This window comes from Cervus elaphus, chromosome 23 (genome assembly GCF_910594005.1).
Source record: "Cervus elaphus chromosome 23, mCerEla1.1, whole genome shotgun sequence".
In the NCBI taxonomy this organism is placed as follows: Eukaryota; Metazoa; Chordata; class Mammalia; order Artiodactyla; family Cervidae; genus Cervus; species Cervus elaphus.
In genome coordinates, this window is record NC_057837.1 from 24,148,478 (window position 1) to 24,163,744 (window position 15,267).

The 15,267-nt window shown below is 39.2% G+C and overlaps 1 protein-coding gene across 1 annotated transcript in view; it reads right to left on the reverse strand.

Annotated features, from left to right (window-relative positions):
- C23H10orf67 (chromosome 23 C10orf67 homolog) overlaps positions 1-15,267 on the reverse strand; it is a 161,246-nt gene that overhangs the window by 16,694 nt on the left and 129,285 nt on the right. The window contains exons 13-18 of the mRNA XM_043882788.1: positions 8,875-8,934; positions 8,123-8,205; positions 7,975-8,040; positions 4,481-4,568; positions 2,448-2,531; positions 2,301-2,361 (exon numbers count right to left, since the gene is read on the reverse strand). Coding sequence (XP_043738723.1) covers positions 2,301-2,361; positions 2,448-2,531; positions 4,481-4,568; positions 7,975-8,040; positions 8,123-8,205; positions 8,875-8,934 — 442 coding nt within the window. The remainder of the gene's footprint in view (positions 1-2,300; positions 2,362-2,447; positions 2,532-4,480; positions 4,569-7,974; positions 8,041-8,122; positions 8,206-8,874; positions 8,935-15,267) is intronic.

The window sequence follows — 15,267 nt, forward strand, 5'->3', positions numbered from 1 at the left end:
AAAACAATAATGATCTCGGTTCATTTCCAAGGCAAACCATTCAATATCACAGTAATTCAAGTCTGCCCCAACCACTAATGCTGAAGAAGCTGAAGTTGAACAGTTCTATGAAGACCTACAAGACCTTCTAGAACTAACACCAAAAAAAGATGTCCTTTTCATCACAGGGGACTGGAATGCAAAAGTAGGAAATCAAGAGATACCTGGAGTAACAGGCAAGTTTGGCCTTGAAGTACAAAATGAAGCAGGGCAAAGGCTAACAGAGTTTTGCCAAGAGAATGCACTGGTCATAGAAAACACCATCTTCCAACAACACAAGAGGTGACCTTACACATCGACATCACCAGATGGTCAATACCAAAATCAGATTGAATATATTCTTTCTTCCCCTAATACATTATGATATTTTAAAATAACTTACTGTAGGGATTGGAATTTCCAACAGTCTACAGATCTAGCCCTTTATTTAAATGCTGACATCTTTGGGGACTTCTCTGGCAGTCCAATGGTTAGGACTCTCCGTTTCCACAGCAGGGACCTGGGTCCAAATCCTGGTGAGGGAACTAAGATCTCCAAGCCATATGGTGCAGCCAAAAAAAAAAAAAAAAATGCTGATATCTTTAAAAGGCTGCCACGCTTTAAGCTAGCAGCCACTATAGAATCCAGTCTGGGTGTTGTCATTGTTCAGTCACACAGTCATGTCCAACTCTGCAACCCCATGGACTGCAGCATGCCAGGCTTCCCTGTCCTTCACCATCTTCTGGAGTTTGCTCAAACTCATGTGCACTGAGTCAATGATGCTATCTGACCATTTCATCCTCTGTTGCCCCCTTCTCCTCCTTCCCTCAATCTTTCCCAATATCTTTTCCAGTGAGTTGGTTCTTCACATCTGGTGGCCAAAGTATTGGAGCTTCAGCTTTAGCACCAGTTCTTCCAATGAATATTTAGGGTTGATTTCCTTTAGGATTGACTGGTTTGATCTCCTTGCAGTCCAAGGGACTCTCCAGAGTCTTCTCCAGCACCACAGTTCGAAAGCATTAATTCTTCAGTGCTCAGCCTTCTATATGGTCCAACTCTCACATCCATACATGACTACTGGAAAAACCATAGCTTTCACTATATGGACCTTTGTCAGCAAAGTGATGTCTCTGCTTTTGAGTAAACTGTCTAGGTCTGTCATAGCTTCTCTTCTAAGGAGGAAATGCCTTTTAATTTCATGGTTGCAGTCACTGTCTGTAGTGATTTTGGAGCTCAAGAAAACAAAATCTGTCACTGTGTTCATTTTTTCTCCCCTATCTATTTGCCATGAAGTGATGGGACTCGATACCATGATCTTACTTTTTTGAATGTTGAGTTTTAACTCAGCTTTTTCACTCTCCTCTTTCACCTGCATCAATATGCTCTTTAGGTCCTCTTTGCCTTTTACTATTAGGGTGGTGTCATCTGCATATCTGAGTGTTACTATGATCAAAAATGTCAGTCCAGGAAGCCAATAGGACTGTGGCTGCTAAAAGATTCCCAGCACCCTGGCAGGCACCTCTGGAAAAGATACTACCTACACCTGTAAACACTACAGAAGAAGTCTCTCCATTGCGTGGAGGCCCAGGAGAGAAGTTCCTTTCTCAATCTTGTTTTCAAAAAGTAGATGATTTTAAAATTAGGGTCCAGAATTTAAACTCATTTTACGCACTTCCTCCCTGTATAAATATTCATGATAAAACTTTACTTTTAAAGATTCCAAGACATGAAAATCAGAAATTACTGACACCCTTTGATTACTATCTCTAATTCAAATGAAGAACATTGCATTTTGTTAATACAAGGTATTCATTAGAGAAAAGCAAGCACGGTTGCTTCCTAAAGACGTATAGAAACCTGTGAACAAAATGTACCTCCACTTACCAAACAGTACAATTTGAGGCCCTGCAAGGACTGATGGGAGATAAAGAATGCTAGAAATGGTCAGATTTTTTCTTCTATTATTAAACTGGAAACTAGGAATTTAACAGGAGCCTCAGGTTTGGCAGTTAAAAAAAAAGAAACAGGATTCCAACTGAGACAGTTTCTAGTTTTGATGTATGACTCTCATTTTCAATTAACAGAGATCAATATTCAGAAATACATATTAACATTATTTTATTCATCGTATCTATGCATTAGTCTTATAAAGTGGCTGGATAAAAGCCATGCGTTCACCCAGAAACCGAACATCTCAGTTTGACAAAGAAAAGTGCTACTAATCCTGATTCATTACTCATCCTGTGTGTGTGCACCTTTTCTCCAACAAGAAGGATTCTTACCTTGTGGTGAAAGTGGGAGGGAAATCTGATCGCTGCTTAAGTCATCATACTGGTTGTCTACCTGTGGGTAAAATGAGACGTTTAATTACTGACGCTGAATAATACTGACTGATTAAATGTTAAATAGGAAAAAAGTAATCTACCTACCGAAGGTGAATGATCAACACTTGTAGAAGATGTCGACACTGTTGCCAAGTTCATTTTGGATTGCACAAATAAAGGTTTAACTTTCTGAAAGGCACAAAGGGTTCGTACCATTGTTATCCAGGGGAAATAAAGATTAACTCAAATGGAGGTAGAATGCTCTTCAGTCCTTAGTTAACCGAGATGTGAAAATTATGCTTCTAACTTAATGGCTCAAATATCACTGGGGAAATAATTTCCTTTAAACCCAAGGAATGTCAGACTCTTTGTGACCCTATGGACTGATGCCTGCCAGGCTCCTCTGTCCATGGGATTTCCCAGGCAAGAATACTGGAGAGGGTTGCCATTTCCTCCTCCAGGAGATCTTCCCGATCCAGGGATCAAAACTACGTCTCCCGCAACTCCTGCATTGCAGGTGGATTCCTTCCCCACTGAGACACAAGGAATAGATCCCTTCCTAATTCAGGCTACTTTGTGAGAAAATTCAAGCAAAAATGTTTTCCTCAATGTCTCTTCTGACTCTACTTCCTTCTGATTCTCCCTATGCCATTTGGGATTTACTCCTTGTAACGGGTCAGGTATCACAAGGTCATCCCCAGCACTACTCAGTTCCTGGAAGCTACACAGTAGTGGTCCTGGTTCCCAGGAACTGAAGAGTGAAAACACAAAGGCAGCTCTTCTAGGAGTTCAGAAGCAGCAGCACATAAGCAGAACAGCCACCAACATCATATATGGCACAGTAAATCATGACATTAAAAATATGCTGGTGGAAACGACCAAAAACACACCAAGCATTATTATCAAAAAGAGGTCTGAGGTCTGTGGGTGCACCCTGGGAATGTATGTGGTGTTTTCCCTATTCAAGGCTTCTCTCTCGTTGGTTTATATGTATGCATACACATTTGCATGCATTTTTCTATCCCCCTACAGCCTGCTCCCACTCCCTTTTTGTTCCCCTTGACAAATAAACCATTTAAACATTTATGTGAGGACTCCCTTGGTGGCCCAGCAGTTAAGACTCCAAGCTGTCAATGCAGGAGGCCTGGGTTCGATCCCTGGTCAGGGAACTAGATCCCATATGTTGCAACTAAAGATCCTGCATGCTGCAACTAAGACCCAGCACAGCCAAATGAATAAATAAAAAGAAATACCTAAAAAATTGTAAACTTTGGTTGAGAAGAGAAAAAAAACAGAAGGAGAAGAGACTATTATATAGAGAGACCAGTTCTGGAACACTGTGGGGGAGTCAATTATTAAAAATCCTTAGCAAGTTTCTCACATGTGTGCATGTGAAGTCACTTCAGTCATGTATGACTCTTTGTGACCCCATGGACTATAGCCCATCAGGCTCCTCTGTCCACGTGATTCTTCAGGCAAGAACACTGGAGTAGGTTGCCATGCCCTCCTCCAGGGCATCTTCCCCAACCAGGGATTGAACTTGAGTCTCCCATGTCTCCTGCATTGGCAGGTGGATTCTTTACCACTGAGTGGCCTGGGAAGGCCCACCCCCCCCCACATATATATACATATAATAACTGAATCACAACATTGTAAATCAACTATACTTCAATTTTTAAAAAGTCTATTTTAGAATTGGGCTTCGTCTATAGGTTACTTCTAGTGTGAAAATGAATGACCTAGTACTAGGAACAGATTCTTTTACCTCCTTTATCCATCTGGAAGTGACTAGCTACTTGGATCTTCAGCTGTGATTGTTCCTATGTTCCATCCATGCCCACAGTGGTCAGGTTAATAGATTCCTCCCAGGAGGAATGAGTCACCCCCCTCTAAAATTTTCACTTGCCTCCACTATAGCTCAACCATATTGCATGGGAGCCGTTTGTTTACACATCTATGTGTCATACTACATTGAGCTCTTTGGGTTCAAACACTGTCTTATGCTATCAGCCTCTAGCAGGGTGCCCCCTGTACTGTCTCCAGAGCTAAGATCAGGGATTCTAAAAAAGCTAAGTTCAAAAAGGCATGTTACAGCTGCATCAAAGAGACAAAGTGCATCTACCCCAATATGTACTTACAACATAATTGAAGGATGTATCGGCCAGCACTGCAAACTGACGAAATAATGTGTGCCTAGTGAACATCTCGTTCTTAAGGACATGAAAGCTGAAATAAAACATGCAATAGAATTGAAATGAGCAGAGATCATAGGAGAGAGCAAATTGGTACTATGTTCATGTGATGAGAATCTAGAATTTTCAATGTAAGAGCAAAGAAATGCAAGTAAAAAATTTTAAATATTACTATGAATTTATCACTCTTTTTGTTTTCTAAAATTATATATTTTCCAGCCCTGAAAAGAAAATAAGGAGGAATAGCCTTATTAATACTAGATATTAACATATATCACAAAATAATAGTATAGTAATATCCTGGAAAGGAAAAATAAATGGAATAGAATGGGAACTCTGAAACAGATTCAGGAATATACTAGAACACAGTATGTGAGCAAAGTGGCATCACAACCCACTCCAGAAAGAACTGGAATAAAGACCCAAATATGAGGGGTAAGTCAAGAAGGCTTGTCTAAAAAAGTGGGAGAATATCTTAGTGAAGATGGAGAAAGATTTTCTAAATGCATCTAAGGAAAAAATATTGATGGATAAAGATTAAGAATCTCTGTACAATAAAGGACAACATACACAAAGTTCATAGACTGGGAAGAGGTATTTGTAACATCTAAAATTGACAAAGAATTAAAAATAAGAATACACAAACAAATTTCACAAGCTGACAAGAAAGCAAAAAGATGAAAGGAGTTCACAAAAGAGGAACATCCTTTAAAGGGGAAACATCAGATCAATAAAAGCTTTTGAAAGTCAGATACAACCAAATATTAGAACTCAATCCTTGTATCTCTCTATTTTTCTCCAACACTTATTCTTAGCTAATCTCATTTAATCCCATGACTTTAAATACCATCTATACTAATGCATCCCAAATGTATGCCCCCAGCCTCAACTTTCTTCTGAGTTCGAGACTCATATATAATTTGCCACTAGACATCTACCCTTAGGTTACTAAGAGGCATCTTGAATTTCACATATCAAAACCAATTTCCTGACAAAATGCGCTTGCTTGTTTGAAGCTGAAGGCAACTTCATCCTTCCTGTTGTAAAAAATCTTTGCAATCAAACTTGACTTCTTTCTTTCCCCCCTTACTGCCAATCTTTCAATACCTCCCACTTTCAAAACATATCCCACATTTAATCATTTCTCAACACCTCCACATCTCCCATCCCAGTCAAATCACCATCATGTTTTGCCTAAAAAAGGCTTATTGTTTTTGGAGCTCCTAACTTTTCTCCCTGCCTTTCCTTTGGTTTCCCTACAGCCTTATCAATACAGAAGTCAGAATTATTCTTTCAAGACATCAGATCATTTGGGTCTTTCCTTAGTTTAAGACTCTCCAGTGAGGTTTCAGGGTACCAATTCATTATTCTGAATATTGATAAATAAAGAGGATCAAGCATTTATCTTGCCTCATCTCATCTGAAACTGTATTTCAGGGTAACCAGTTGAGGGGAATGTTTTTCTTTGATAAAACTTAGCTAAGAAATGCAGAAGGAAAGATAAAATTGAAGTATTAACAATTTGCCATCCTAATGAAATCTTGACTCATGGTTTGTGATTATTAATGGGTGTTAAGATTATTTGGAGAAAGGTCAATTGGTAAACCTTGACATTCATGAATCAGGCTGATAACATGATTAAAATAACAAAGCCAGACACTAAAGTGCCCTATGATGGGATGCATAAGAATTACCTAGTAGTTTACATGAGGTTGTCTTGCCTAAAATATTGAATCTGAATCTAACCAACTCTCTAGATTTAAGATCAGTTTGTAGGAAATACAGACTGAAGAACATGCTAAAAGGCACCACAGACACATACACACATGTGTGTAAACAATTAGCCAAATCCAGAATGGGGGACATTCTACATAAGAAATGAACACATTTCTCTAGCAAATCAATGGATTGGAAAGAAAGGGGCTTATGTGGGATGATTATAGAAAAAAAAAAAAAAAAGATTTAAAGGATGTAACACCCAAATGCAGTGATCTACCTATTCCGGATCCCGATTTAAACAAACAACTATAAAAGATTCCCTTGAGATAATCAAGAGATTTGAATATGACTTGGTTAATAAGCAATGCTAAAGGATTTACATTGCTAGGTTTATTAGGTGTGGTAGGTGGCTCAGAGGTTAAAGAGTCTGCCTGCAATGTGGGAGACCCGGGTTTGATCCCTGGGTTGGGGAGATCCTCTGGAGAAGGAAATGGCAACCCACTCCAGTATTCTTGCCTGGAGAATCCCATGGACAGAGGAGCCTGGCAGGCAATAGTCCACCGGGTAGCAAAGAGTCACAATAGAGACACAATTGAGCGGCTTCACTTTCACTTTTTCACTTTCACTAATGACCTAGTAGGCATGTAAAAGAGATTTTCTTATCAATTAAAAACAAGAGCTCCTGGGTTGGTGAACATGTGGAGATATGAGAGCAGCACTGCCCGGGGAGCATGACTTTTGAGAGCCCTCCCACAAACTCTGCCCTGTGCATCTCTTCCATTTGGCTGTTCCTGAGTTATATCCTTCTAAAATAACCCGGCAATATGAAGTCCCAGAGTGGACTTCCCTCAGGGCCGAAATGTTGGAGCAGTTTATTCAGGGGACATGGGTTCGATCCTTGGTCCGGGAAGATTCCACACGCCATGGGGCAAGGAACCCTGTGCGCCACAGCTACGGAGGCCGTGTGCAGCAACTACTGAGGCCCGGGTGTCCAGAACCCATGGAGCAACAGGAGAAGCTCACAGCGCACCGCAGCTGAAGAGTGGCCCCTGCTTGCCTCAGCTAGAGAAAGCCGGGGCACAGCAACGAAGACCCAGCGCAGGGAAAAAAACAAAAATGAAAAACGAAGCTTCTAGTGATTTCCCATCTCGGAGCAAAACCTCAAATGTTCTTCTTCTCTGGGCTCTTCTACCACTCGCCCCTGCTCACGTCATTCCAGCCATCTGGTGTCCTCACCGTTTCTGAACACACGAGCCAACGCTCATCCCAGCACTTCTGCATGTGAGGCTTCTTCGGGGGGAGCGGGGGAGTCTCTTCTAAGCAACCAGACACCACGCCCCCCTCACTCATTCAGATCTCTATATCTGAAGATAACTATTATCATGAGCAAATGAGCAGGAAAATGTTTTAATAGGCCTATGGGGGAAGATAACTGTGTGGGTCCGATTAAACCAGTTATCAAGAGTGTCTGTCCATCCTGTTGATTATTTACATTTAAACACCGAGATCGGGAATAAAATAGAGTTTGGAATTTAGTTTTTATTTGAAGTGACTTTGACTACTCTTCTACTTTAGGTCAGTTATTTTGCATTTCTTATTAGAAGCACGTGATGGCATTTTATATTACTTAATACACACAGAAAAATGCTAGGCTCCCAATTTCCTTAAAAGATGATTAGTCACGTTTTTTACAAATAGAATTTGTATATACCACACTATACCTGTTCCTGAGAATTAAGAATTTCTTTTCCCAGTTCTTGCTGATATGTTCTGAATCCTTTTTAATCCTGTAATAAATTTATAGATGGTTATATATATACAGTATGTATTAGCTGCAAATGAACAATTATGAATTATTATTACCAGTACCTTTCTGACTTCTTTTTCTCTCTCTCTAACTTAGACTTTAACACTTGTATTTGCTCTTCCAAAACACGTTTCTCTTCTTCAATCTTTCAATAGAAAATATATCACAAAGTTAATGAAATGAATCCTGTTTGTATTGTTTTATCCATAAATCTGAAATGTTATTTCTATTAAAAGCATACCATCAAAAATAATTTGAGAACAATGAGTTACATTTACTTGCAAATCCCCATAAATTGGAAGAATGTAAGATCCCATGCCTCCATTTCCCATAAATGATTCACTTCAAAGCAGCCAGTGTGAGACAACATTAGGAAGCAACCAAAATTTTTCTTCATCACCCCTCCCCTACTAGGTATCGCTTTTTCTAAATCTCTTCATTAAAGCGGCAGCTGCCCCCAGTTACTATATTTCCTCTATCAAAACTATCCTCAGGAAAGGATCTGACCAACTCAATCACATTAGAGCTATATGTTATTTCCCAGTATTGTTTATATTTTACAAGGGGATGAAGTTTTGGCATAGGAATGAATCTATGACAGTGGAGTTACAGGCATGTCATGAAATAGGTTTCTTTGGATGCGGCAGGGAGATGCCCCAGAATCATACTTACAGAGGCAATCAGGCGCTCTGTCTCTTCATTAGATTGATTCTTGGTGTAGCTTTCAAAGTCATTGCTACTTTCTCAGAATAGTCAGCATCCATATAAATAATATTTAGGTTAATAATAATGGTCACATTAGTCATTACTATACCTTAGCCACTGATGGCTGCATCTTTTCCCCATGCATCACAGCAGGTACTACATGTGTAGCCTGGAGAGAAAAGAAACTAAGGTAAATATAACATTTCAAATCAAGGCATAAAGATGTGGTTTTTCTGTAGTTTAGAGAAAGGCAAATGAGAAAAATTATGCCAACACTAGTTCCATAGGGATCTTGACTGCCTCAATTAATTTACAAGATTCAGGATTTACATACTGCATTTGCAATTGGACAGTTACAACTGATTAAAACCAATGTTCCCACTATTGCTTTTTAAAAAATTTGTTTTAATGCATTACTCTGAAATTGTATATGGGTCATTGTACCACTATGTATATATTTTTAAATAAGCAGGCAGTTATCACCCAGTGAAGTCACAAGCTTTAAAAAAAAAAGTTTTTCCTCAACTATCTTTTGGATTACATCAAATGAATCCCAGTTATAGATATAAAAATGCTGTATTTCAAAATGCTTAAGTAAATCACTTGTACTTTTTTGTTTTTTAGACTGTAATGCATTAGTTGCTTATTTATTTAATAATAAATAAACTTTGTTTTTAAATTTATTTACTTATTTGGCTATGCTGCATCTTTGGATCTATTGCCTGTCTTGAGGGGGTCAGTTCAGCCAAGCAGGGTCTGAAGCCAGGTCTGCTGAATAAAGTGAAAGGAATCCAGCACTCCCCTGAGCAATGAGAAGAGCAATAAGAGGAGAGGATGGCCAGGCAGGACCCTAAGGCAAGAGGCGCTACTGTGTGGTGAAGGCACAAGGTGACTGCCCAGGGGTGATGCCCAATATTCAATGTAAAATGGTATCTGGGTAATGCAAACTGTCCCTGTCACTCACCTTCGGCAACCTTGTCCATCTAAAAGGTGTCCTGTGAGTGAATGGTTTTAGTAGCCATTGAAGAATTGGGTTGAGTTCAGAATCTGATTCAACAAAATGTGAACTGGGATGACACAGAGTGCCATGAAACTCAGGAACTGACTTGTCTCAGTAGGAGAAGGAGCCTAAACACAGCAATAACCATGAGAAGATGCCATGGGCATCTGTGGAAACCAGTGGACACCCTTTTGGCTCCCACAAAGCAAAGTACAGCCACTATGTACAGCCACTATGGAAAACAGTGTGGAAATAGAACTGCCATATGACCCAGCAATACCACTTCTGGGCATACACACTGAGGAAACCAGATCTGAAAGAGACACATGCACCCCAATGTTCATCGCAGCACTGTTTATAATAGCCAGGACATGGAAGCAACCTAGATGCCCATCAGCAGATGAATGGATAAGGAAGCTGTGGTACATATACACCATGGAATTTTACTCAGCCGTCAAAAAGAATTCATTTGAACCAGTCCTAATGAGATGGATGAAACTGGAGCCCCTTATACAGAGTGAAGTAACCCAGAAAGATAAAGAATATTACAGCATACTAACACATATATATGGAATTTAGAAAGATGGTAACGATAACCCTATATGCAAAACGGAAAAAGAGACACAGAAATATAGAACAGACTTTTGAACTCTGTGGGAGAAGGTGAGGGTGGGATGTTTCAAAAGAACAGCATGTATACTATCTATGGTGAAACAGATCACCAGCCCAGGTGGGATGCATGAGACAAGTGCTCCGGCCTCGTGCACTGGGAAGACCCAGAGGAATCGGGTGGAGAGGGAGATGGGAGGGGGGATCGGGATGGGGAATAAGTGTAAATCTATGGCTGATTCATATCAATGTATGACAAAACCCACTGAAATGTTGTGAAGTAATTAGCCTCCAACTAATAAAAAAATTAAAAAAAAAAAAAAAAACAAAGCAAAGAATGTAGGCTTGAGCCTACTTTACTTACATTTGAAGGGACAGTGAGAATGCGGCTGACATTAGTTGCCACATATAAAAAGTGACAAAATTTGTAATTAATAGTCATAAAAGTTATAATTTTTTGAGTGTCTACTATGTGCCAGATATGTCACACATATTGCCATTTATCCTATATACTAACATTAATTTCATCATCCCTGTTACTTAAGATTTTTAATGATGGAGAAAGCATGCACATTTAAAAAATATAAACAGCAGATAGTATATATGAACATAAATTCTCACTTCTCAGAAGCCAAAGGTTTTGTTTTTAGTTTTTCTCATTGTTATAAATAAATAGTGGCCTTTATTGCTTTGGGCTCTTCACAAATAAAGATTAAGATTTAGAGCATTTATTTACTATATAGCACAGGGAACTATATTCACTATCTTGAAATAACCTGCAATGGAAGAATAATCTTAAAAAATACAGCTGAACCATTTTGCCATACACCTGAAACTAACACAATACTATAGTGTTATACTTTAATTTTATCAATTTTACTTTACAAATATTATTTTATTTTACAATTTTACTTTACAAATTTACTTTTAATCAATTATACTTTAATTTTAAAAAGTAAATAAAAATAAAACCAATGGGAAAATTTTTAATTAAAAAAAATAATTTAGAGCATTCGAATTACCTTCTACCTTCTCTCTTTCCTCACATGCTCTATTTTTTATTTGCAAATGTTTAGCTCTTACTGTGGTTGCCTTTATTATGACTTCAATATATGAACCCTTCAATATCATGATCTATGAACCCTCTGCTGATAATTTCTGATTTTCTCCTGGCTGATAGGCGAATTCTCAGCAGGGACTTAATCCTGAACTTGACCCTAACCCTCTGGTCTTATCTTAGTTCACTAAACTCTAACTCCTATTCCATCAGTCCCCGCGTCCTGCAGAGTTTTCTGGTGGTCCTAGAACTACCCAAATTATTGTTCCCTTGGTTGTCTCCACCCTTCCTGGAGAAAACTACCACCTACCATCACCAGCATAGTGACTCAGTCTCCCCAAGGCCCCTGTGGCAGGAAAGGAACCAAAAACAAAACCGGAGGCATAGCAACACTAACTTAACAAAACAGTGAGTCTTCATTCTCATCAGCCTTCCTTGCCTTCCAATATGTGGGAATCACTCAGGTTATGGGAGGCGTGCACTTTGGGGGCTCCCTCCCCCTATCTGTTCTCAAGGAGCACAATCCACTTGAAATGCCTCCCTGACCAGGGCACAAGGAGTACACGCTGCATACACTGCCATTTGGCTAACAGGGGACCAAAGAAACCGGAGGAATAAGAGCCCCAGACTTTGGAGGGGCTGTATGCAAATAGACCTGCCTGCCAATGCAGGAGACACAGGTTGGATCTCTGGTTCGGGAAGATTCCACATGCCACAGGGCAACTAAGCCCCGTGCCACAACTACTGAGCCCATGAGCTTCAGAACCTGCGCTCACCAACAAAAGAAGTCACCATGTCACCAACAAGAGAAGTAACTGCAATAAGCAGCCCAAAACTATTGAGCAGCCCCCCCTTGCCACAACTAGCGAAAGCCCATGCACAGCAGCAAAGACCCAGTGTGGCCAAAAGTAAAAATCAGTGAATAAATACATTAATTAAATGAAATAAAAAGAATCCACAGAAAGTTAGGAAAACAAACTGGCAAAGCAAAATAAGTTTCCACTGAGAAGGACATTTATATTTATTTCACTCTATCTGAAGTCATATCAGTAGTTGAAAGTTTATTTTAAAAATTGATTCTGTGTTTAAATTCGTGTACAGTAAAAGTTAGTTCCAATTTTCAAGGCTCCCTTTTCCTGACTCTCACATAATGATCAACTCTGTAATAACTAGAGGTAAAACCCTACTAAAGCATATCTTATGTAAAGCAAATAATTATTCAGTCTCTCCCAAAGACAATACTCTTAGCATGACAAAGATAGCTTCTCTTTTCATCAAAAAAAAAAAAATGTACTGCATGTAGGCTAGAGTGTTTGCTCTCCAGTTTGACTTGAACTTTCAACTCTGCTGTAGCACGTTATATTGAATCCTGACTCTGTCCACATTAAACTGTCATTTTGTTTTGCCAGCTGCTGGCATTCCACTTTCACTGGAATACATGTGCTGGTCTTTCTGTGGTTACTTCATTGACAGGTGCAAACACCGGACTGCTAAACAATAGATAGAGGTGAAAATGAGTGGTAATAGAAAGTAGATAACTTCCTAAGTAGGACAATGTACATTAAATTATTACAAGGAAAACCAAACACTGTGACTAGAAATAATTCATTATAAATATTTCTCATATTCTCTTGAATTTACTTCAGGGAGATTCTTTACCATCTGAATCACCAGGGCTCTTTATATATATATAAAACTAAAATCCATAAAATTAAGAAATAAGTTTTATTCATAACAGAAATCATGATTCTTAAATGTTTCCCATATTTAAGCATTTACAACAGGTTAAAAACCAACATTCAATAAATATAATCTAAATCTGGAATCAGTAGCCAAGGTTTCTATTAATAATAACAGAAGCACAATTATGTTTATTAGCTGTCATAAGATCAACCGTATTCCTTATCCTACCCCCTTTCTCCTTTTGTTCTCAATCAAAGAATCATTACATTCTTTAATTTCTCCCAATTTCCACAAACATCCCTCTTCTTAAACTTGGGCCATTCATTCTGGATTTAATACCTCCTTGAAATCTCTCCTTTAAACCATCAAATATATTACCATCAAAACAATGTTTCTAACTCAGGAAGAAAGATGATTTTCTGTCTCTAAAATTTCATTAATCTTGACTCTCATATTATCATTTTTTTCTAATTATCTTCTAAGCAAACTACTATTTTTGAACACTATTGTGCCAGTGTGTGGTGGGTAGTGCAGTGGGGGAGGAGGGGGATGGAATGGAGAAAAACACAAGGGTAGGAAGAGAGGAGGAAGAGCCCCTGAACAGAAACAAAATGGTAAGAGACCATTAGCAAATCGACAGAAATTGCTTAAGTAAACTGTTACTTCTGTGGAGCGAAATACCGTATATAATTGATTACCTGTATATTATATATTCAGTGGCACTGAACAGCCGTGTGACTGGGGGGATCTCAGTTCCCCGATGAGGGATTGAACCTAGGTATCCGCAGTAAAAGCCAGAATCCTAGACAAAAATGTTGTGTATCTTAATCAGAATTCACTTGTATATTTTCAGCTAGAGAGACATATCACCAGAATTACTCCTTAGGTTGTTCAGGCTCACGTCTATCAGTTCTGGTGGTGTGAAGTCTAATATGGGTTCACCATAATGCTTTCAGCCACTGGATTAACTGGACTCCATGGCACTTCATGGCCCTGGTTACAATAACTCCTTCTTCTATTCTGGATAGAACAGAGCACTATCTCCCACTTAGAAATTTGTGAAGATCTTCAGGCTATTTTCAAAATTTTCAAAAAGCCTAAAAATCAGTGTACCTTGATTCCTTAATAAGGTTGCATAGGCTAACAAAATGAAAGAGCTCTTTGGATTTGGCTGGCATAGAATCAACTCAGAGAGCTATCCTTAGTTGCCTAAGGCTGACTGGAAATGCAAGTTAGCAGTCATAGGTAACAGGTGAATAAGGGGAAACGAGTAGCTTTCCTTTAATTAGTTCATGTTTCTGAGGAACAGAGACCACACTGAGGCATTCCATGAAGAAAAGTCTATGAAAATACATTCCTAGAGAAAAGGAAATTGACGTATGCCATAATTTATAAAAACGAAACCCTTGGATTTGAGGAGAAACCTGGGACCTAGGACTGCAGAGGTCAGGGCTGAAGAAAGTGACAAGGTGGAAGAGTTGGATCCAAAGAGGATGGCCAACAGTCCAAAGCTGGCATCCGGGGTGGGGTGTAGCTACCTCAGGCTGATCCTGGGGAGTGTTGGTATTGAAGTTGTTCTGTGAGGTCTATCTGTGATTGAATTCACAGCAGAACTGGTGGATGCAATGATGGCAGTTAGATGAGTAACAGCATGTCAAACGGTCAGGGGGTGAGACCCAGGTCTGGGCAGTGTCAGGGCTCTGAGCAAGTGACCTGGTGTTTGTGACTGGCCCCGACCTCCGGGGAGAACTGAGGAGAAACCCGTAGCTAAAACCCAGGAAAGTGGAATAAAGCAACACGATGCAGTGAGGAGTCAGAAGACTGCCCTGGGAGCTCCTGAGTGACCTTTCCTGCTACTACCAGGTGATATTATTAATTAATATTAATAATTGTTAATATTATAAATACATGTCAGGACCTAGTGTCTGCCCCATGGTCCAGAGTGTCTACAGAAGAATAGAAATTGATACAAATCTCTTTTCCCCCTGGTTTCCATAGCAATATCTTAGGGCTTTAAATTAAATTACACTAAGATATCGTAAATTTTACAAGTAAAATGTTATCATTGTTCCCCAATGAAAATAAACAAGAAGCAAAGCGTAACACCCTTCAAGTGATTTTTTTAACAAAAAAAGTTTTTCATTTGTGCAAGA